This window comes from Dunckerocampus dactyliophorus, chromosome 15, assembly GCF_027744805.1.
Source record: "Dunckerocampus dactyliophorus isolate RoL2022-P2 chromosome 15, RoL_Ddac_1.1, whole genome shotgun sequence".
In the NCBI taxonomy this organism is placed as follows: domain Eukaryota; kingdom Metazoa; phylum Chordata; class Actinopteri; order Syngnathiformes; family Syngnathidae; genus Dunckerocampus; species Dunckerocampus dactyliophorus.
In genome coordinates this window covers 24,977,430-25,001,291 of record NC_072833.1, presented here as the reverse complement: position 1 = coordinate 25,001,291, position 23,862 = coordinate 24,977,430, and the positions used below count along the sequence as shown (strand labels likewise).

General features: G+C 41.3%; 1 protein-coding gene across 2 annotated transcripts in view; it reads right to left on the bottom strand.

Moving 5' to 3' along the window:
- LOC129168193 (protoheme IX farnesyltransferase, mitochondrial) overlaps positions 1–23,862 on the bottom strand; it is a 44,360-nt gene that overhangs the window by 2,900 nt on the left and 17,598 nt on the right. Inside the window, exons 5-6 of one of the 2 annotated variants that reach the window (XM_054753182.1) lie at positions 4,783–4,853; positions 850–1,082 (exon numbers count right to left, since the gene is read on the bottom strand). In XM_054753182.1, the coding sequence (XP_054609157.1) occupies positions 850–1,082; positions 4,783–4,853 (304 nt within the window). The remainder of the gene's footprint in view (positions 1–849; positions 1,083–4,782; positions 4,854–23,862) is intronic. The other variant, XM_054753183.1, reaches the window with a different exon arrangement.

Below are 23,862 nucleotides of genomic sequence, written 5' to 3'. Positions count from 1 at the left end.
AACCCCTTCAGTGCTGACCATTTTAGACCATTTTGACTTTCAAGGCACACAGAATATTGTGTTCTATGGTTATAAAAACATACCAAAAGAAAGATTACACTCCCGTCTCTTCTCAGAAAAAAAGTTAGTTTCTACCTTCTTCCGTTCTTTAATAATCAGCAGTAGAACATACAGTAGGTAAGTTTTAGGAAAATATCACTTCCTGACTACAGTAGAAACGGGAGGAAACTTTTTGTGAAAAGATACATTTCAAGCATAACTTGGCACAAACATTTTTTTGCTTTTGTGACAGCTCAAATATCTAAACAACGATACCACAACATTAACAACACAAAAAGGGTTGTTTTACATTAAAATAACTATTTATTTACAAATATAACACCATGGGAACTGAACTGCATTAAAATTTCACTATGCTTAAAGCCTAACCTTCTGCACGCTACACTCCTCCACGGTCCTCCACTTCCTTCTTGTTGTCCAGTTTGTTTTTACATGCAAAAGATCCATGCCGAGCTCTTATCAAATGCACTTCTGCCACCTTGTGGCCGTTTTTATGGCTTAAACCTGCTCTAAAAGTGTGATCTTTTAGTGTGCAGTCGCGTCATCACCTCTTTTTGCCTCTCGTGCAAAAAAACATAAAAGACATATGAATACATCTTTGGGATCCGGCGTTCGGTTTTATAAAAAAGTATAAACACTATGGTACTGAATGAGTTAATTTGGGTGAGGTTTATTGCAACAGCGCCTCTGGTGGTTGCAGCCGGTAGCGTGCCTCAACTGTTCCAATTCGTCGTCACACCCATCAACGACTAAAAATGCGCACCTTTGGGAGAAAGAGGTGTCTCCTACCTGCATCCAGGCAGCCCGTGGCAGCCGTCCAGCCCATGACGGGCGGTATGGCGCCCACCACAGCGCCCACCCACGTGTTGGCGATGGTGAGCCTCTTGAGCGGCGTGTAGCAGCACGTGTACAGGGCGATGTTGAGGGCGCCCAGGAAGCCCGTCAGCGGGTTCACCGCCCAGGTCAGCAGGGCCACTCCGGGTACGCCGCACGCCAGGGCGAAGGTCACGGCGTGGAGTGGGCTGGCGAGAGGAAAAGAAACGGGACACGGTAAGAGTCGGCACAGTAGACACTGCTACATCATGTTTAGCTACAACAAAAATCACGCACGCACACACAGAGCCAGCAGAGCGTCTCCAAACAGGAGGCTGAGAAGAAGATTATCTGATAAGACTTTAGGGATAAAAGTACAACGGAAACATGAGGAGCACACACCAAAGATCAAACCTAAAAGAGAAGAAGAGGAAAAGGCTTTTAGCAGGAAGAAGACTTCCTCCTCCTCCTCCTCCTCATTTATTGAAAGCAGTGATGGGAGGAAGGTCTGCTTTAAATTCAACAGTAAACGCTCCATTAATGACAGAGCCAAAAGAGAAGCTTTTATTTTGGTGGGGGCGCTGATGCATTAATGTGATTATGTGTGTTTTCATGTGGGCCGGGGCGGGGGCCCACCAGGCTGGGGTTTAAGGAGCGGGGTGTAGCCACGTCACAAGGCCTGAGGCGTCGGGTGACGTCGGGCGGCGAACGCCAAAGCAAGCTGGCGTCACGGCACGGAGGATGGCAGCTGCTCTCCGGCTCCATGCAACACTTGCTTTTGTTTTTAAACAACACGACAACAGACGATTCCTGAACCCGTACATAAACACTCACTGGACAATTCATTAGGAACACACAACAGCACCAGTACAAAAACACTTCAAGCAGGGGTGTCCAAAGTGCAGAATGGGGGCAATTTGTGGCCCCCGGCTGTTATTGTTATACATTTGAAAAATATCATAGCAGATATATAAATATAGCAGATATGTAAATATCATAGCGCATATATAAATATAGCAGATATGTAAATATCATAGTAGACCTCCGCCAAGCGCCATAGTTCCCCCCATATTGTGATACACACCAAAATAATAATTCTACATTTTTTGGACCAGTTTTTCATATTTTCTAGATTTTTCTGTTTTTTGTGAAGTTATATGGATAAATGGCGAAAATGGTCCTACTGCATCTCGCAACGAGCACCAAAGTTGCAAAACTGCTGAATTTAACGAGCTATTTCTTCAAATATGGTGCCACGTGTAGTTAATAGTTCACACCAGGCGATGGCGGACATCCGTAACTTCAATCTGAGCAACATTTGTGGCGTTTTTATGCAAAGTTTGTAAGTTCATAGACTTTCAAGCCCCTTGTGCGTGCGGCAGCACGTCCGCTCGCCATGACAGTCCACATGCAGCATACTTGAGCCGATGCTTCGCTAAACCGTGTTCGGGGTGGCAGGAGAGGACGTGGTGGGTTGTCAAAACATCACTAATAGTGAGGGGGGTAGCGGAAATGTAAACAAAATGCGGAAATAGCGGCATACTCTGAACTATCCGTGGGAGATTCCTCTGCAAAAAATACACTGCTAATAGATCGATATATGAGAATACAATGAGCTGGATGAATGACAATATTCACAGGCGTAATACATAGAAAGATACTTCATATCTATCTATGTAATAATAGCAGTGTATGTAATAATAGCCGCTGAGGCAGCAGTGGTGTTCAAGATCCCGCTGTAAATGACCATGATGATGATTGTGTTTACATGACACAAGTGGACATTTTGATGAGCCGGTATTGTGGAGACAGGGATCTGAAAAATTCTGAGCCTGGTGACGTTTTAATATGTACATACATGAGTAAATTTACTCCAATCACAAATTTTGGGTCATACTGATCATTTTTCTAATTGACAGTATGCCTTTATCTCTAACCATTTTCAAGATACAACCCTTTGTCAAAACTGGTTTGGTTTGGTTTGATTTGAACATGCATACGAGTTCCAATGGAATACATCACATGATTCCATTCACAATTGCACATGTCCAAAAGGAGTAAGAAGAAGCAAAGCTTATTTAATCCTACCCCCCCATCCGTTCCACATCTTGTACAGTACATATTACTCACTTCCTGTACTCCATATGCGATTTTTAATACATAGAATAATTACAAGGTAATGTAACAATATGATGATGTAATCATTAAAAAAAAATTGGTATAATAAATAAATAACAATAAATAGAAACAAACATAACAGAATGATAAATATAATAATCAGTATAATAATGAATACAATAAAAATAGAGAGAAGGATAATAAACAAGGTCAAGACTCTTCTGCCTTGTATTTAGCAAGCAACAACTGCTTGTATTGTTTCTCGAATTCGCTCATCTTGGTGCTTTGTTTGAGTTCCTTGCTTAATCCGTTCCATAATTTAATTCCACATACTGAAATGCTGTGGCTTTTTAGTGTTGTTCTTGCTTATAAGTGTTTCAAGTTTAGTTTTCCCCTTAGATCATATTTCTCCTCTCTTTGGGTAGTTATTGTTAACTTGATGCATTATGAGGAGTGAAACGTCCAACACCTTCTTTACAGAAGTACAGATGACGTCTCAAGAAGCCTTTCCCCCAACCTTGGATAAGCGGTAAAAGACGGATGGATGGATGGAAGAAAATTGATCAAGATTATTTATGCTGAAAGTTGAAGTAATTGGAAAATTAAAAAAAAAACAGCAAAAATGGAAAAAAGCAGCTGTAATTTTACGAGAATAAAGTTAAAGTACGAAGAGAAAGAAAGTCATATTCTAACAAGAAAAAATTTGCCATTTTGCGAGAATAAACATGTAAAGAAAAATAATGTCATTTTAGTAGCATAGAGTTAAAATATTAAAGAAAAAAGATATTAGGAGAAGAACATTTCCATCCATCTTCTACCGCTTAGGTCAGGTCATGAGGGCAGCAGCCTAAGAAGGGAAGCCCACACTTTCATTTCCTGGACACTTCGTCCTGGCTGAAGCAGTAGCAGGCCAGTTGAGAGACATAGTCTCTCCAACGTGTCCTGGGTCTTCCCCGAGGCCTCCTACCGGTCCGACGTGAACAACTCCACAGGGAGGCGTCCGGGAGGCATCCTGACCAGATGGCCGAGCCACCTCATCTGGCTCCTCTCAATGCGGAGGAGCAGCGCTTCTACTCCGAGTTTCTCCAGGATGACAGTGCTTCTCACCTTATCTCTAAGGGAGGGCCCAGCCACCCTACTTGTCACTAGCCAAAGGTCATGACCATAAGTGATGGTGGGAACGTAGATGGACCGCTAAATTGAGAGTTTTGCCTTTGGGCTAAGCTCCCTCTTCACCACAACGGACTGATGCAGAGTCCGCATCACTGCAGATGCCGCACCGATCCGCCTGTCCATCTCCCATTCCATCCTTCCCTCACTCGTGAACAAGACCCCGAGGTACATAAACTCCTCCATTTGGGGCAGGGAAAAGAACATTTATGAAGCTTATTTAAGAAGAAAGTTTAAATATTTGGAAAAAGAAAAAATGGGGGAAAAAAGAGCAAAGAGTGAAGTTGATATTAATATGTTTTTTCACCTGTATGACAAAGCTGAGATGAAATATATTATAACTAGTTAGCATAGCTATACGTGTTGCTTTAGAAAATATCAAAGTGGTAAAGATGCATCCTTTCATTTTTCCGTAAGTGGCCCTCCCTGGAAAAACCTTTGGACACCCGTGAGTTAAACAGTTTGACACTGGGACTGCTTCTTTGTAATCGTATCATTTCCTATGGGATGTCTGACTAAAATGGGTCCTAAAGGTTCTAGTGTTTGTTTGGACCTGCCACGTGCTACATAGCAGTGGTCTCTCGCTACGTGGGACAGACCGAAAGAAGGACTGCACTGTACCTGATCTGCCCTCTGACGAGCGGGCGGTTCTTGGTTCGGTTCATGTTCGAGTCAAAAGGCACCTCAAAGTACTGTGGAGGGACAGAGACAAAAAGAAAGTGTGTTACAGTAAGAAAGTCACACTTGTTAAGGAGGGAGGCCTGGTGACAACGGCAACACTCCCCCTCACACGGCAGCCATTTATCTTGATGCCTTACTTTGCCTCCTAAAGCAACATTTATTGACATTCAAGTGACGCGTGTCCTCCTGCTGCTGACCTGAACAATGGAGGGCATGGGACGACGCCCATCAGGAAGATTGGGGCAGAGCGTTGAGATGGTGGATTAGTAAGCAAGACATTGCAACCTGTTTCTCATGCTGGGGTTGGATCTTGAGTGGTGCAGGTGTGCCTAATGTAGTGTCCCGTGAGTGCAGTTGCAGTGAAGTGCAATGACGGGATGGCATCAGGCTGCACTCAGGTGGCCTCAAGGTGGTAGGTGGAGGCGGGGAGCTGTTGGGTGGGAGGTGATGGAGAGGGGGGTGTGTCGGTGAGGGGTGGGGGGTTGTAGCGGGATACAACTATGTGGAAAAACTACTAATACTCCTGTTTTATGGTCCGCTCTGGAGGAGAATGCTTCAAAGTGCTCCCATGAGATTGGCAATGTGTGACTAAAATACAAACACATGGGCGGCTTAAATACAGGAACTGGCTATTGTGTGTGTGTGTGTGTGTGTGTGTGTGTGTGTGTGTGTGTGTGTGCGCGCTTGCTCCTAATGAAGAAAACAGATCAAGCAAGTGTGGAAAATCAAGATCCGTCGTCGGCATGTAAAAAACCCAACAAACAAATGACTTCCTACTTATTTCATTCATTTCCTACGCTGCGGGGAGTGCACCTTCCAATGCGAGCGACTATTTGAAGATGCTTGGATTTGGAGAAAGAACCACCACAGTTCCTGCGGAAATAGCGAGGGCACTAAAATACATCCCGTGCCCACAACGCCGCCGGCATATGCTTCCTTTTAATGTTCTTTTGCACCAAAAAAACGTCCCAAAAAACGTGTTTCCGTGTTCCATGTTTCCGGGGCTACGACTATTGCACAGCTGCGTACGCGGCTGTGGGACCTCAGGGTCCGGGCCGAGGTGTTAATTCTATTTCCTGGGTCAGGAAATGCGTCAGGAGGTCAGGGGCTGCATGGAAGACAAGTGCACTTTGTGGGAGCAGAGCGCTGCTGAAGCCAACTTGACAAAAAGCAGCACTCACATAAAAAGCATGCAGCAATAATATGATGTGTGTGTGTGTGTGTGTGTGTGTGCTCTGATGCCATTGATGCCACCTGTGTGAGGAAGAATCAAAGCAGCAAAGAACAGGATGCAAAATCTCCGGTGTTCAATGAATATGAACATTAATAATAGCAAAGCCCACCCACCACCTCCTGTATTTACCCACTTTTCTTGTCCTTGTTCCCGTTTTGCCTTTAAAGTCAGTCAATCTCATCTGGTTTAAATCAGCAACCCGCCCCAGCCCATTTTCATTGTTTCCGCCCGACACGCCATGTGTTACAACGACCGCGTTAAAGAATATCTGCTCCATTTTGGGTTTGGGGTGCGTGCAAGTGTACAGGACAGGCCGATGGTAGCAGTGTTTGAATCCTTGGATTTAAATACGGCCTCAGCCAAGGCTTACACTTGGGGATGGGGCCGATCCCATCCAGTATCGGTATCGCTTGTGGAGATTGCCGATCCTTGAGCCACGTCTGTGCTTTAACGTTGTCAGCAATCATAGTTTGAAAAATATCAACAAACAATAGCCAAAAGAGTATTGGGGACGTAGCTAGAAAAGCCCATCAGTGGACGTAGCTTGAAAAATATCAGCAAACATAGCCAAAAGAGTATTGGCAAATGTGGCTAGAAAAGTCTATCAGCGGATGGAGCAAATGTAGTTAAAGGGAATCAGCAAATTTAGCCAAAAGAGTATTGGTGGACATGGCTAGAAGACAATCCGAAAACATAGCCAAGAGAGTATCGGTAGACATAGCTACAAGGATATCGGAAAAGGTAGCCAAAAGAGTATTGGCGGACGTAGCTATAAGGATATCAGTAAATGCCAAATAGCCAAAAAAGGTATCAGCGGACATATTTAGAAAAGAATATCAGCAGATGTAGCTAAAACAATATCAGCAAACCTATCCAAAAGAGTATCGGCGGAAGTAGCTAGGAGGATACTGGCAAACATACCCAAAGGATGTCAGCAAATGTAGCCAAAAGAGTATCAGCAGATGTAGCTAGAAATGAATATCAGTGGAAGTAGCTAGGAGAATATCAGCAAACATAGTCAAAAGTGTTTCAGCCTGTGTAGTTAGAGGAATATCAGCAAACGTAGCCAAAAGAGCATCAGAGGATGTAGCTAGAAGAATACCGACAAACGTAGCCAAAGCACATCAGCAAACATAGCCAAAAGAGTACTGGCGGATGCAGCTAGAAAAGCGTATCAGCGGACGTCGTTGGAAGGATACCTGCAAATGTAGTCAAATAGAATCAGTCGGCCCACAGCTACACTGATATTCTTTCAGCAAAGCTGCATATTAAAGCAAACAGACTTCTGGTATCGGAGTTGAGTGGGTGTTGGCAGATATCCATATTCAGGTATCGGGATGGATCGGAAAGTGGAAAAATGTCGACGGGTGCATCCCTACTTGCATTTTTGTCACCTGCAAACTACAGTCAGCACCAACCTACATCCTACATGAACACACCAAAGGATAGCCAATAGCTAAACATGTGCGCTCAGCAAAAAGCTCATGTGGATTCTGCCCGCTGCATCACGTGCATGCGGGAGCACGACATAGCAGCACCAGTGCAGGGATAATTACCTGCCAGACGAGGACAGAAAACAGGCGACGGCCGAGTTAAAAGGGAAGATGGGGCATCGTGTCCTTTCAGCTATTCAAGATGCAACGTAATCCAACGGTTATCCATTGATAACAGACACAACTTTTCCTATTCCGACTGGTCGGCTTTGAAGATAATCAGCACAGGAAGTCTGAATCAATAACCGGGAAACTTAAAGGGTCCTGTGCAAGCTTTTAAAACGTTATTGGATCCCAGTGGGCCACTATAGTATGTTTCTTTTCATAAAATACGGCATAGATCAAGTTGTGTACATGCCAAATGCGCAATTCATTAGCCTGCTCCGCCAGACCTCACCTACTTTGTTGCAATTGGCTCAGAGCTGCATAAACACGCCCCCACAAGGTTGTTACGTGGATCACATGAATCGGATATTGTTTTTTATATACATATACGGTTATATGGATGAATATTGGAGAATCCGTCCATCAAACGCTATTTTGTTCATCAAAAAGCTCACCGGGGGAGGTGACTGTGAGGTAGGTCCAAACATCTTCCCAATGCTGCCTTACTCCATTTTAGATACAAAACTCCTGCATCCGAAAATGCACTTTATATCGGCCATTTTCAAGAAAATGTGTCAAACGCTACTGAGTTACCGCTAGACACCCGGCAATTGCCATACATGGACTTCCTGAAGTTGTGACGGGAGAAATGTACAAGGTCTCATGGAAATCCCAACAGTTTACGAGGTTTAGCAGCGGCATAAAAAGTCAAGAAAACATCGTGTAGAAGAGGGGTGTCCAAACTGCAGCCCGTGGCACAGTTTAAAATTGCCATTTAACAAAAAAACCCCAGCAAAAATGGAAAGATCACTTTACAAGAATAAAGAGAGAAAAAAAACTTGTAATCTGACAAGAAAGAGTCGTCATTTTACCAGAATAATTTCATATTTATGTCAAGTTTAACAAAAAAAACGAATAAAGTTGAAACTCTGTTTTCAGAACGTTAGCTTACAGAAAAAGTTATGTTACAAGAAAAAAGTCCAATTATCGTGGTAAAGTCAGAATTCCGAGGAAAAACACTCACAGAAAATTTACAAAAAGAAAGTTGAAATAGCTGGAATTTAAAAAAAAAAAAAACAACAGCAGAGATGAAACAAGAATGGAGTCAAAATATTTCAAATAAAAAAAGTTGTACTCCTGCAAGAAAAAGTTCTGTTTTATTTTTTAGTTGTATGAGAATAAACTTGTAGTATTATGAGGGAAAAAAAAGTCATTTTATTAACATAGAGGTGAAAATACATCATCGTAACGTAACGTAACGTAACGTAACGTAACGTCGTAATGTCATGAGATACAAACTAAACAAAAAAAAGTAGTAATTTTTGGAGAATTAGATTGGGGAGAAAATTATGTCATGGGAATAAAGTCAAACTATTACGGGAATAAAGTCATAATATTAGAAAAATGTATGAAGATTACATTTTTAAAAATTAAAAAAAAAAGTTAAAATATTTGGAAAATTTAAAAATGAAAAAAACAGGAAAAATGTGGAAAAAGAGCAAAGACTGAAGTTTTTTCACCTACAGACATGTGGAAAAAGTGTTTGCCCCCTTCCTAATTTCTTGGTTTTTGCATGTTTGTCACACTTGTTGTGTTTGTCACACAATGTTTCAGATCATCAAACAAATTTAAGTATTAGTCAATGACAACACAACTGAAAACACTATTATTAGGGGTTAAAAATCCAAACCTACATGGCCCTGTGTGAAGAAGTGATTGCAAACAAGGGGGCAAACACTTTCACACCGCTGTATGTGACAAAGTTGGGCTGCGGAAAAAGTTATGTTACAAGAAAAAAGTCAAAATATTATAGGAATAAAGTCATAATTACAACAAGAACATTTACAAGAAGAAATATGTAATTATTAGAAAATTAAAAAACAATTAAAGTCAAAATATGAGAGAAAAAAGTTTTGTTTAATTTTTTAGTGGTATGAAAATAAACTTGTAATTTTATGAGGGGGGAAAAAAAGTCATTTTATTAACATAGGTGAAAATACAGGTGAAATATTAAAGAAAGAATATGTTACTTTTTAAATTCGTAATATGAGATACAAAGAAAACAAAACAAAGTATTACTTTTTAGAAAATTAGGTTAGGAAACAATTGGAATAAAGTCAGCATATTACGACAACAACATTTCTTAAGATTATTTAAGTGGAAAGTTGAAATATTTGGAAAATTATTTTTTTTTTAAACAGGAAAAAAAAAAGGGGGGGGGGGGGGGGGCAAAGACTGAACTGAAGTTTTTTCACCTACATAACAAAGCTGAGATGCACTTTTTTCTTGAAATACACATAACGTCTTAGCATATCTAAATGTGTTGCTTTCCAAAATATCAACGTTGCATTATTCACTATGTGGCCCTCACTGGAACAACCTTTGGCCACCTGTGGTATGGAGCAAGACACCAACATGTGAAACATATACTGGGCATACTGTGCGTGTGAAAAGTTGCAACTCGATCAACTATGAGTTGCAGGAATTGTGAGTTAAGGCAGTGAAGGTGAGTGCAGAGAGCAGGTATACTGTAACATGCTGGGTATGAAGACCTGAATTTGTTTGTTGTGTGTGTGAGAGAGCAGCTGGAAGGCTTTGGCTCACAGAAACATCCGCTGGTCCAAACACCATGTCTCTCTCCACTCGTGTGAAGGAAGCCCATGTGTTCGGGTCTAAACAGGACAATGAGACCGTGTCGTCACCTGTGTAGCCCGGTCCACGCCACCTCTCAAAAGGCATGACTGTGAAGCGCCTCTGATCAGCCACTTGACAAGCAAGCAGCCAGAGATCTGCATAAGATGAAGCTCTCAGCACAAGTTGCTTTCATAGTTCTGGCGGCCCAATGCCGTAAACAGACACTCGCCCCAGCAAGGCGCTTTGGAAAGGGGCCTGCTGTTCCAACACCACTAACACGCCCCTGCTTTCATGAAGACTCACTAACATCAATGAGAGAAGGACACGGAAGAGAAGAACAATTAATAATTCGAAGGCCGAGTTGATGAGTGAAATGACATGTGACAGTCTACGTTCACCATTTGCAATAAAGTTCATTGAGAAATGATTGCATGGCATTCAGGCTGTCCATCAAGTCTCTTTCAAAAATATATACTGTATATCTGTGAAATTATTAGAAAATAATTCAAGTACAAAACAGACATGGCATGGCATGATTTAAGGACATTATAGGACAGCCTTGGCACTTTCCGTACTTAGTGATATCTTGCTAGGTTCTAGTATGCTAACTGTTAGCATGTTGGCTAATTTCCTCATCTCTCTCATACAAATAAGTGCCTGGCACAATATAGGGACACTATAGGACAGCCTTGGCACGTTTGATGCTAGGATGCTAACTGTTAGCTAATTCCCACATGTAAGTATACAGGTAGATGTGGCACAATGTAGGTACACTGTAGAACTGCCTTGGAACTTTTGGTACATCATGCTATCTTGCTAGGTGTTAGTATGCTAACAGTTAATTTTTTTGCATTTTAGTTAATTTACTCTTGTCTACACACAAACACAGACATGGCGTGATGTAGGGACATTATTGGACAGTCTTGGCACTTTTTAATGCTATCATACTTTTAGCATGTTAGCATTTGAGCAAATTTACTGATGTCTAAATGCAAACACACACATGGCATGATGTAGAAACACTATAGAATGCCTTGGACCTTTGTGCACTTTGTGCTTTCTTACTAGGTGCTAACGTGCTACTGTTGGTATGTTAGCATTTCAGCTAATTTATTCACGTCTAAATGCAAATACACACATGGCATGACGTAGGGCAGGGGTGCCCATCATATCAATCACGAGCTACAAGTAGCTTTTTAATGCTAGCATGCTATTAGCATGTTAGCATTTTAGCAAATTTACTGATGTCTAAATGCAAACACACACATGGCGTGATGTAGAGACACTATAGAATGCCTTGGACCTTTCTGCACTTTGTGCTATCTTACTAGGTGCTAACGTGCTACTGTTGGTATGTTAGCATTTCAGCTAATTTATTCATGTCTAAATGCAAATACAAACATGGCATGACGTAGGGCAGGGGTGCCCATCACATCGATCACAAGCTACAAGTAGATCGCAAAGGTAGTTTGGGTCGATCCATAAACATCACTTGTCACAAAATGTCATATTACATCAGTCAGCTGACATTAAGCTCCCCTCCTGATTTGCTCTTGCTCCCCCGTGGCAATGGTGAACGAATGTCTCGTGAGTATTTTTAGCTAATTTACACATGTCCAGACATCACAGATGATGGCATGCTGTAGGGACATTACAGGACAGCCTTGGCACTTTTGATGCTAGCATGCTAACTGTTAGCATGTTAGTTCATTTTCACATGTAGGTATTGATATGGCATGATGTAGGTACACTATAGAACTGCTTTGGAACTTTTGGTACGTCGTGATATAAACTACTTTGATTACCTGTAAGCTTTGAAACTGTGAAATATTAATCATTAGCATTATTGTAGTAGTTTAAAAGTTTACCTGTTAGATTTTATATATTGGTGATATGTTTTATAGCAAGACATAGATCATGTTGACTTAAAACTTGCATGCTAAAAAAGTGCATGAAGGCCAATATACATGTACAATGCACATAAATACTCATTTATAAAGACAGTAAATATGTATTTTCTATATTTATACTAGCAGGCAGATCTTGGTCATTTTAAAAGTAGCTTGCAGGCTGAAAAAGTGTGAGCACCCCTGATGTAGAGACACTATAGAACTGCCTTGGCACTTTTGGTACAGAGTGCTATCTTGCTCGGTGCTAGCATGCTAACTGTTCGCATTTTTGCATTTTTATTATGATATTTTTGCATAGCTGCTGAAAATGTGAATTTCTCTTGGAGATTAATAAAGTATCTATCCAGCTGCACTTTTTTTGGTGTGCCTTAGGTTGGCTACAATAAAAGGTCACTCCAAACTATGCAGTTTAACAGTACTGGGGGGCTGAGGTTCAGGAAGTCTGAAACAATTGGGATGTTTTCAGCCTCCACGGATTGTGTGAAGGTTCATGCAACGTGGGGCCGTGCATTACGATGCTGCAACATATCGAACCTTATACAAAGAAATCCACGGGAGTGATATCTGGTGGATGAGGTGGTCATACGTTTTATTTAACACAGGGGTGTCCAAAGTGCAGCCCGGAAGGCCCGTCAACAGTTTTTTTTTTTTATTGACTCACGAGACAAAAAAACCCCACCAAAAACTGACATTTTTTTTAATAATAAAGTCTAAATATTAAGAGAAAAACATAATCGATCAAGAAAAAGTTTGACAAATGTTATGAGAATATTGTATTATTGTGTTATTATTAATAACATCTTTTTAGTAACATAAAGTTGAAATATATATAAATAAATATTATACATAAATACTATAAAAAGATGTTATTTCTTTAACGTCACAATATTATTACAAACAAACTAAGTTGTAATTTTAGGAAAATTAAGTTGTGGAAAAAGTTCTAATGTTATGAAAATAAAGTCAAAATTTTATGGAAATAAAGTTACTATTCTGAGAAGAAAATTTACAAGAACAAAGTTGAAATAGTTGGAAAATACACCAAAAAAACAACAGCAGAAATGGGAAAAACAGCTGTCACTTTATGAGAATAAAGTCAAAATGTTAAAAGAAAAATGCTGTATTCTAATGAGAAAAAAAGTCAAGAATAAACTTATAAATTTATGAGGAAAAAGGATTTATGAGGATAAAGAAAAAATGTTTTTTTTAGTTGGAATGTGATAAAAGCAAACAACACTGTAATTTTTGGAAATTGGCATATTATTGGAATAAAGTCATACAATTTCTGAAGATTATTTAAAAACAAATATTTGGAAAATGTAAAAGAACAGCATAAATGGGAGAAAGAGTGAAGTTGATATAAATAAAATGCTTTTTCGGGCTATATGACAAAGCTGTGATTCACTTTTTTCTTGAACTATACATAACTTCTTAGCATACGTTGCTTAACAAAATATCAAAGTTGAATCCTTTCATTTTTCACTACACTGGAAAACAACGTTTGGACACCCCTGATTTAACAGATCAACACGGTCCTTGAAAACCAAACATGAAAAACTTGAATAACCACTAAACAAATGCGATGAATTTATCAACTGCTTTTCTAATCCATATTTCATACATTTAATGCACAGATACAGTATAGGCGGCTATTTTGGGAACTGTCTATCATATCAAACCAATAAAGCCCTCCTTGCCCTGGCTAAATTAGACACCTAGACTCCAGTTGCTATGGACCAAGACAGCTTCTCTGACCCCCGAACCGCGCCGCAGGAGACGGCAACATTCCGATTGGCCCAGAGAGGATGGCATCCCTTTCATGCCGAGAGATGTTGGCGGCGCTTCAGCTGGCAGGCGTCTTGATGAATGGTTCGAGTATGGGACAGTGAAGCGCTTAACTGGCCTGGTGTTAATCAGCCAATTAATGCCAGCCCAGCCGCGTTACCTCCGCCCTGCCCCTTAATCCGTCGCTTAGCCTGTGGAAGTGCGGGCGGGAAGCAGGACTTCAACCAATAGGGCCTTTTCCGTGTTCAGGAAGAAGAAAGGAAGAAAGGGTGGCTAAAAGTAGAAGACTATTCTTACTTCTTAGATCAAGGGGAGCTGTGACAGCAACTGTTTTACATCCAGACAATCACATAAAGGAAAGTTTCAGCACTGAGCCTTAAAATAAATTAGGCTCTATTTTCGTACTACGCTAAGGACTATATCCAGCTGCTTGGCAATTAATTCCAAGTGGCCACTGTCTACTAGCATTATTCTTCTCGCTTCTGCTGCACCGACCCCCCACATTGGACTCCGTTTGCATCCACGCACGACAAGTTCATCGGAATTATGACTTTGCTTTTTCCAGCCAGGGCCACGTGGTGAAAAATGAAAGGATGCAACTTTGCCACTTTGATATTTTGTAATATGTTAAGTTAAATATATTTCAGGAAAAAAGTGCATCTCAGTTTGATCTAGGCTACAGTGGTGTGAAAAAGTGTTTGCCCCCTTCCTGATTTCTGTTTTTTTTTCCCACGTTTATCAGTTTGTGTAAATGTTTCAGATCATAAACAAAATTTAAATATTAGTCAATGACAACACAGCTGAACACAAAATGCAGTTTTTACATTAGCATTTTGATTATTAATGGAGAAAAAATCCAAAACTACATGTCCCTATGTGAAAAAGTGATTGCCCCCGAAACCTAATAACTGGTTAGGGCCCCCCTTAGCAGCAACAACTGCAATCAAGCGTTTTTGATAACTTGCAATGAGTCTCTTCCAGCGCTGTGGAGGAATTTTGGCCCACTCATCTTTGCAGAATTGTTGTCATTCAGCCACATTGGAGGCTTTTCCAGCATGAAGCGCCTTTTTAAGGTCATGCCACAGCATCTCAATAGGATTCAGGTCAGGACTTTGACTAGGCCACTCCAAAATCTTCATTTTGTTTTTCTTCAGCCATTCAGAGGTGGACTTGCTGGTGTGTTTTGGATCATTGTCCTGCTGCAGAAACCAAGTTGGTTTCAGCTTGAGGTCACCAACAGATGGACGGACATTCTCCTTCAGCAGAATTCATGCTTCCATTTATCACAGCAAGTCTTCCAGGTCCTGAAGCAGCAAAACAGCCCCAGACCATCACACTACCACCACCATATTTTACTGTTGAAATGCAGCGTTTCTTTTATGCCAGATGTAATGGGACACACACCTTCCAAAAAGTTAAACTTTCATCTCGCAAACCACAGAGTATTTTCCCAAAGGTCTTGGGGATCATCAAGGTGTTTTCTGGCAAAATGGAGACGAGCCTTAATGTTCTCTTTGTTCAGCAGTGGTTTTGGTCTTGGAACTCTGCCATGCAGGCCATTTTTGCTGAGTGTCTTTCTTATGGAGTCATGAACACTGACCTTAACTGAGGCAAGTGAGGCCTGCAGTTTGGCTGTTGTTGTGGGGTCTTTTGCAACCTCTAGCATGAGTCGTCGCTATGCTCTTGGGGTCATTTTGGTTAGCTGGCCACTCCTGGGGAGGTTCACCACTGTTTTTCAATGGCTGCTGCTATTTTTTTGGTTAAAATATATTTTTTTAGAATGTGCCATGGGCCAATAAAAAAAAGCAGCTGCAGGCTGCAAATAACCCCCGGGCCACACTTTGGACGCCCCTGATGTAAAACAAGGCAGAGCAGAGTTCATGTTGAAAAGTTTACCGTGGTGAAGCGAGAGCAGCTTTATTTCATGCCGCAACGATTACGCCGATGATGGGTCTTAAATCAAAACTGTGATGATGTTCAGTGAAAACACACACACAGCGCCCTGAAAGGCTGTTTGGGTCTCAGCTGAACCCTCCAATGGAATGTCTCGTGATTTCGACGATTCATCTGGATTTGAGGAACGTGGTTTGGCGTTATTTGCGGCAGAGCTCCACATTGTTGCCGCTGACATACTCACTTTCCCACTCCAGTCCAAACACGTCCACGGTGCCAACAAAGCAAATTCCAAAGTCCTGGCCGGCACCATCCCGAGTCTGGGCCTGGCGTTCTGGCTAAATGAGAGCATTTGGATGCATAGTGGGGAAGCGTGGAGTATCTGTGAGTAGATACTTTAATTAGCTTGCATGTTTCATAGAAACAAACTTACACGGCCAGGGAGTATTCCCAAATAACTGCAGGTGTAAATGACGTGCAGAGTGAAAGCCTCTCTACGGTCTGGGTGCGGTATCTGCTGTGAGGTCCGGTGAGTACGCTGGCAGCCGTGCAAGAATCGTTTCAACCTCCAGGGATTGTGTGCAGGTCCTTGCAACATGGGGCCGTGCATTATCATGCTGGGACATATGTAACCCTACACAAAGAAGCCCAGGAAGGGTGATATTTGGTGGACAAGGTGGTCGAGGTGGTAAAAGTATCCAAAGTGCAGCCCGGGGGCCTTTTTTTTTTTTTTTTTTTTAATTGGCCCAGGGCACAATCTGAAAATATATAAACACACACACACACCAACAACAGAGAAATACTAAGAGGAAAAAGAAAGTTGGAATCTGTCAATAAAAAGTTGGAATTTTACAAGAATACCACAATATTATGAGGAAAAATAACGTCCTTTTGATAGCATACACAGTTGTGTTCAAAACCGTTCACCCCCCACTGCAGTAAAGTGTTTAGCAGATCAAAGGAGGACATTTATTTTTGGTCTTGTTTATAATCAGATCAAAAAAGGACTTGTACATTAGACAAATGCAACTTAAATCACAACAGTATTTTTTGTATTATACTAACAAATGTCCTTTCTGTCATTACCACTTTGACAAATTTATTCAACTCCTTAGTCACATATGTCCTTAGTACTTAGTACAACACTCTTTGGCAATAAAGTCTTTCAGACGTGACAAATGGCTTGACACAAGTTTCTTACAGCGATCTACAGGAATCTTAGCTCATTCCTCATGGGCAAAGGCCTCCAGTTCGTCGGCATTCTTCTTCTTCACTGCCTTCTTCAAGTCCAACCAGAGATTTTTTATTGGATTTAAGGCAGGCGATCGTGATGGCCACTCCAGAATCTTCCAGCCCTTTGTCTGCATTTGGAGGTATGCTTGGGATCATTGTCCTGTTGGAAGGTCAACATTCCCAAGCTTCAGTTTTGTCACAAACTGCATGACATTTACACCCAAGATCTCCTGGTAGTTAATTGAATTCATGTAACTTACACACACTGGAGATTCCCTGTACCTGAAGAAGCAAAACAGCCCCAGAGCGTGACTGAACCCCCCGCCATGCTTCACAGTAGGCAAGGTGTTCCTTCCTTTATGGGCCTCATTCTTCGTCCTCCAGACACATCGTTGATCCATAGGCCCAAAGAGTTGCAACTTTGTCTCGTCGCTCCAGAGAACAGTATCCCAAAACCTTTGTGGTTTGTCCACATGTTTTTTGGCATACTGGAGGCGACTCTTCTTGTGCTTTGGAGTCAGCAAGGGGGTGCACCTTCATCTCGTAGTATGCACCTTATAGTCTGGGTCGAAACCTCCCTCTGACAAGAACTGTCACAGTTCCTCAGGTCTTTTCAAAACACCTGATTGAAATCTCTGTTCTTATTAGTTGCAATCTTTAAAGGGTTGAATAATTTCGTAAGTGTGGAAACCACAAAAGGGTCATTTCTTAGTGTATTAGAAAAATACTGTTGTCGTTTTAGTTGCATTTAGCTAATTTACGCGTCCTTGTAAGATTTTATTATAAACATCATTTTATTTTATTTATTTTTTTATTTCCTAAAACCCTTTCTGGCAATGGGGGATGAAGAATTTTGAACACAACTGTAGCTGAAATATTAAACAAAAAAGACATTCTTTTTTTGAAAGCCATATGTTATGAGAAATAAACACACCAAATAAAGTTGTAATTTTTGGAAAATTAAGTTGCAGAAAAAGTTATGTTACAAAGTTGAAATATTATGTGAATAATATTAAAATAATAATAAAATTATGAAAAGAAAGTGTATGACAACAAAGTTGAAAGTGTTGTAAAATATACATAAAAACACCAGCGAAAGGGAAAAATCAGTAGTCTTTTTTTTAAAGAATAAAGTCAAAGTGTTATGAGAAAAAAAAAAGTTGTAATGTGTCGAGAAAAAGTTGTCATTTTACAACAATATTGTAATACTGTAATATTATGAGGAAAAATACTTGTAGTACCATTGAGTTAAAATATTAAAAGAAAAATATGATTTTTAAAAAAGTTGTAACATGATAAAAAAAATACAGCTGTAATTTTGGTCAAATGAGATAAGGGAAAAAGTTCTTATAATTTTATCAGAATGAAGTCATAAAATTTAAGAAGATTATTTAAAAAGAAAGATTAAATTTTTTGGAAAATAAAAAAAATGTGTGGAAAAAAGAGCAAAGAGTTAAATTGATATTAAATGGGTAGTTGGGATTTTTTGACATGAAGTTGTATGACATCTCCATCAGCAGTGGACTACATCAACAGTGATTTACAGTGATATATTATATTTCCAAAAATATCAACGTGGCAAAGTTACATCTTTTTGTTAGGACACCCGTGTTTGAACAGAATCATCAACATTGTACTTGAAAAGCAGCTGAGAAAAGGCTACTTCTAAGGGAATGTGAGTGTTTAGACTTTGAGTACGCAGCTGTGCCTCGCTGTAAGGAGATTGGAAAGGGAGCAAATGCTAAATAAGGTCTCATGGACACCTCCTTCTAGAAACAAACACGTAAAGAAAGAATGTGCTTACGACGAGAAACATTTTCCCAACTCTTCCATTCCTGCCTAGAAAAATTGTGGCTGAAGTAAGAAATTCCACCCGTGGATCCCCTTTTTCTGGAGAGCGTCTGCAGACACGAGGGAGCAGCCCAAAAAGCTGAAGGAGCAAATCATTTATCCATGAGTTTCATGTTTTATGGAGCCCACGTGTGAACATGCTGACAGACGCAGCGCGACCTCCTCCTCTTCCATATTCTCTGTGCCCTGTCACCATGGCCACCAGGGGGGAGGCGACCGGTTCGCTTCTTGATGGCTTGGAGAAATGAGCTGTCAGCCATCCGTCCCACGTCTAGGACACAAATGACTTTTGAGAGGCAAAAGCATGGCGATGCTTCCTCTCTGTGTAAAGCCCGCTTTATGCTTCTCCATCCTCACTACGCCATCATGGGGTGTTTAAACCTTTTTACAGTGAGGGACATATGGGAAATATGGAAATAAAATATGAAATATGCTAAGAAACTGTTTAACTTTTTATACTTTCCTGCTTTGCTTTGTTTTGTTTCTAGTTCTGTTTGTTGTACTTTAATGTGGACTTGCTGGTGGACTTGCTGGTGTGTTCTGGATCATTGTCCTGCTGCAGAACCCAAGTTGGTTTCATCTTCAGGTCACCAACAGATGGCCGGACATTCTCCTTCAGCAGAATTCATGCTTCCATTTATCACAGCAAGTCTTCCAGGTCCTGAAGCAGCAAAAAAGCCCCAGACCATCACACTACCACCACCATATTTTACTGTTGCTATGATGTTCTTTTTCTGAAATGTGGCGTTACTTTTACGCCAGATGTAATGCGACACACACCTTCCAAAAAGTTAAACTTTCGTCTCGCCAGACCACAGAGTATTTTCCCAAAGGTCTTGGGGATCATCAAGATGTTTTCTGGCAAAATGGAGACGAGCCTTAATGTTCGTTTTATTCAGCAGTGGTTTTGGTTTTGGAACTCTGCCATGCAGGCCATTTCAGCCCAGTGTCTACAGTGTCTGTTTTTGTCAAGTGTCTTTCTTATGGTGGAGTCATGAACTGAGTCTTAACTGAGGCAAGTGAGGCCGGCAGTTCTTTGGATGTTGTTGTGGGGTCTTTTGTGACCTCTTGGATGAGTCGTCACTGTGCTCTTGGGGTCATTTTGGTTGGCCGGCCACTCCTGGGAAGGTTCACCACTGTTCCATGTTTTGGCCATTTGTGGATAATGGATCTCACTGTGGTTGGCTGGAGTCTCAAAGCTTTAGAAATGGCTTTATAACCTTTTCCACACTGATAGATCTCAATTTCTGGTTTCCTTCTGGTGGAGGGTAGCAATCACTTTTTCACACAGAGCCATGTAGGTTCAGATTTTTTTTCTCCATTAATAATAAAATGTCTCATTTAAAAACTGCATTTTGTGTTCAGTTGTGTTGTCATTGACCAATATTGAAATTTGTTTGATGGTCTGAAACATTTAAGTATGACAAACATGCAAAAAAAAATCAGGAAGGGGGCAAACACTTTTTCACACCAATGTACTGCAGGTCAGCTTTGTCATATACAGTAGGTGAAAAAGCCTATTAATATCAACTTCACTTTTTGCTCTTTCAACATTTTTGCTGTTTTTTTAATTTATATTTTCCAAATATTTAATCTTAAAAAAAACAACCTTCCTATGGTTTCTTTAGAATATTTGAGCTCTATGCTACTAAAACGACATTATTTTTCCTCATCATATTACACGATTATTCTAGTAAAATTGCAACTTTTTGTCCATTTCTGTTGTTTCTTTAAAATTTTCGAAATATTTAAAACTTTCTTCTTGTAAACTGTCTTCTTGTAATTATGACTTTCTTCCCATGAGATTTTGGCTTTATTCCCATATTATGATCACTTTTTTCCCCAAGCTAATTTCCCCAAAACTACAACATTCTTCATTGTTTTGTTCGCGTCTTCATTCCCATAACAGTTTTTATGCCTGTCACATTATAACGTTTTCGCCAACATAATTTTACAAAAATTAAAATTTTATTCATCATTTTGTTTCTCATATTACGACATAAAAAATAGTTTTTAAATTCTTTAAAATTTCAACTTTATGCTACTAAAATGTTTATTTTTCTAATATTAAAACCTTTTTCTCATAAAATCATGACTTTTTCTCCTTAGATTAAGATCAAACTCAATTTCACTGGGGGCCACTGGAGGTAGAGTCTGGATGAGGCTGAGCCGCATCAAGTATTGGGAGTAGGGCTGGGAATCTCAGGGTACCTCACGATACGATACTATACATGGCTCACAATAACGCTAAAGGGCCACCCCTCCCCGGGTCATGTGATAACACCACTGTTAGTTCAGTGTTGGTGTTTACTTGCCCCTGTAAGTATGTAAGTAACACTAAGTTTGCCCGGATGTTGCGGGCTGCAGTTACACTACTCTTTGATGTCCAGTCGCGGGCTGCAAGATACGATTTGTTGGGCCGCAAATGCCCGGCGGGCCGCGAGTTTGAGACCCCTGTTCTACAGTATAGTGTGTCACGTGGTTCCGTCTGCGTGTCCGCTCACAGCGCCACACGTAGGTGTGTCTTGTGTATTACATCCTTTTCACTCATTGATCCACTCACGTCTTGCAAAAAATAAAAAAATTCTCAGGAGCTGAGCCGGAAGGCAAAGTTCTCAATTCACCGGTCGATCTATGATCCCACCCTCACCTGTGGTCATGAGCTTTGGGTTGTGGCAGAAAGAACGAGATCGCAGATACAAGCGGCCAAAATGAGTTTCCTCCATAGAGTGGCTGGACTCATAAGATGTAGGGTGAGGAACTTCGTCATCCGGGAGGAGCTCAGAGCTCCACCACATGGAGAGGAGCCAGTTGAGGTGGGTCAGGAATCTGGGGTCCCGGGCAAGCCTAGCCGGGAGCAGGCCCTGAGGCAAACCTAGGACACGCTGGAGGGATTACGTCTCCTGGTGGAACTGGAAGAGGTGGCCGGGGACTGAGAAGTGCTGCCACCGCAACCCGGACCCGGATAAGCGGAAGAAAATGGATGGCTGGATGGATGGTGCTCGTTGACCAATTTAATTTCAAGTCACCCAAGCAAGCTGCCATTTTTGCAAACCGCGAAAAAGTCAGTACAAAGAAGTACTTAGAGGCATTCTTCTCCTGCCCACTCAGTCCCTTTAGAAGCAGTAATTACAAGGCAACGATGGAGATGGAAAAGCGGCAAAAGACCACAAGGTAAGATGGTGACAAGAACACACACAGTGGAAAGGTTTAATATGTGCAATTTGGGTAAGGTAGAAGCTGTACAGACTGAATGAGAAGCTCCCCTCCGCCACACGCTGTGGTCTTTACAAAGTGATTAAAGCTGTGTGGGTGCAGCATGAATGGCAGCTTCTTTCTTTCCCATAGAATAAGTGGTATCCATGGGGGTCTGAGTGAAATGTGCTGGCTTTAAAAGCGCTGACGTGCGCGGCGATGGAGGCATGTAGGCAGGCAGGTAGAGACCCGGAGGAGAGCGGCAAGGGACTCTTTGAATTGGATCCAAATGGGCACAAAAGGCCTCCCATCAAAGCCCCCAAAATGACAATGAGCCGGCAACTGTGCGCAAGATGTCAGGTTATTTTTGCACAAAAGATGAGGTGGAAATGAATGCATATGTATACAAAGGCTTTCATTCGAGAAATGGAGCATGGTGCTCACAGCTGAGCAAACCAACGTGACTCCAGCGAGACGCAAGTTGGTACCCGCTTTGATTTCCAGCAATGAAATGGCCCAAAAGCTTATTAGCGTGCAGCGTTGTTGTCCCGCGGCCATCTCGCAAACAGGTCTGCTTTAGTCAATTATTCACACATCTCAGCGCTACATGCAGCGTCCCCACTTCCCTTAGGCCGTCTTACCTTCAAAAAAGAGGAGGGGGGCAAAGTTGAGACACTGCAAGCGCGGAAATAAAATGCGGAACATAGATGACCTAAATATCTGCCCCGCATAAAAACTACTGTTTCATCATTATCTACTGTACCATCAGAAGTTTGCATAAATAAAGTAGTCTGTGTATCTCTGAGTTTGGAGGCAAATAAAAGCCGAAAAACATCAAACCCTGGACGAGGAAAGTAAAACACTATGACAGTCTGTCAAACACAAGGACTCGTATGCCTTCGTTCATTACCTGCTGAGAACGCCACAAAGACAACAAACACGGCAATGACGCGTCCCCGTTTGTTTAAGGACATTTACTCAGCTTGCGTGAGGTGAGGTGCAGAAAGGTTCAATGCTGCCAGACACGGCTGAGGCGGGCAGTTCTGACTCCAATCTCGCTTGCGTCGGCAGGTAATTACATCTGAGACGGCCAATCAGCCTGTCACGCACACGCCCCTTCAGGTGACGGCAACGCCCAAACAAGCTCGGAAAGACAAGCTTTAGTGAGATTAACCGTTTCCTTTAAAGTACAGGTGTAAATCCATCTAGATTCTTCATCAGTTTTGGGTTGGGTTTTTTTTTGGATGTGTGGGTTAGGGCTGCACAAAAAATGGTGGTCTGGATTCACATCAACATGCCATCTCATTTCTAAATGGCGATTTGTTTTATTTTATGTAACAAGCTGCATCACAAAAAATCGCTCCCCATAACTCACGCTGCTATGTCGGCCTCACTCGCTCAATCGGACAAAAGTTGGCCGATTGAGGCGGATGTTAATACTTATTTTTCACTAATAAAATGAAGGTAATGTGGCGTTTTTCTTTACAATGAATGATAGTATTGTAGCCATTACAGAATAGCTGTTTACATAAAAGGTTGCACTTTTTTCCCTTAAACTTTGAACCTAGCGGCTTATACAAACGGCTAAATTCTAATCTCATGACATCTCCTTTACTCCATAACTACTACTAATTGTTTATTTTGTGCTGCTCACGAGTCAGTGAGGAAATGGTAGCTCTTTCTTTGG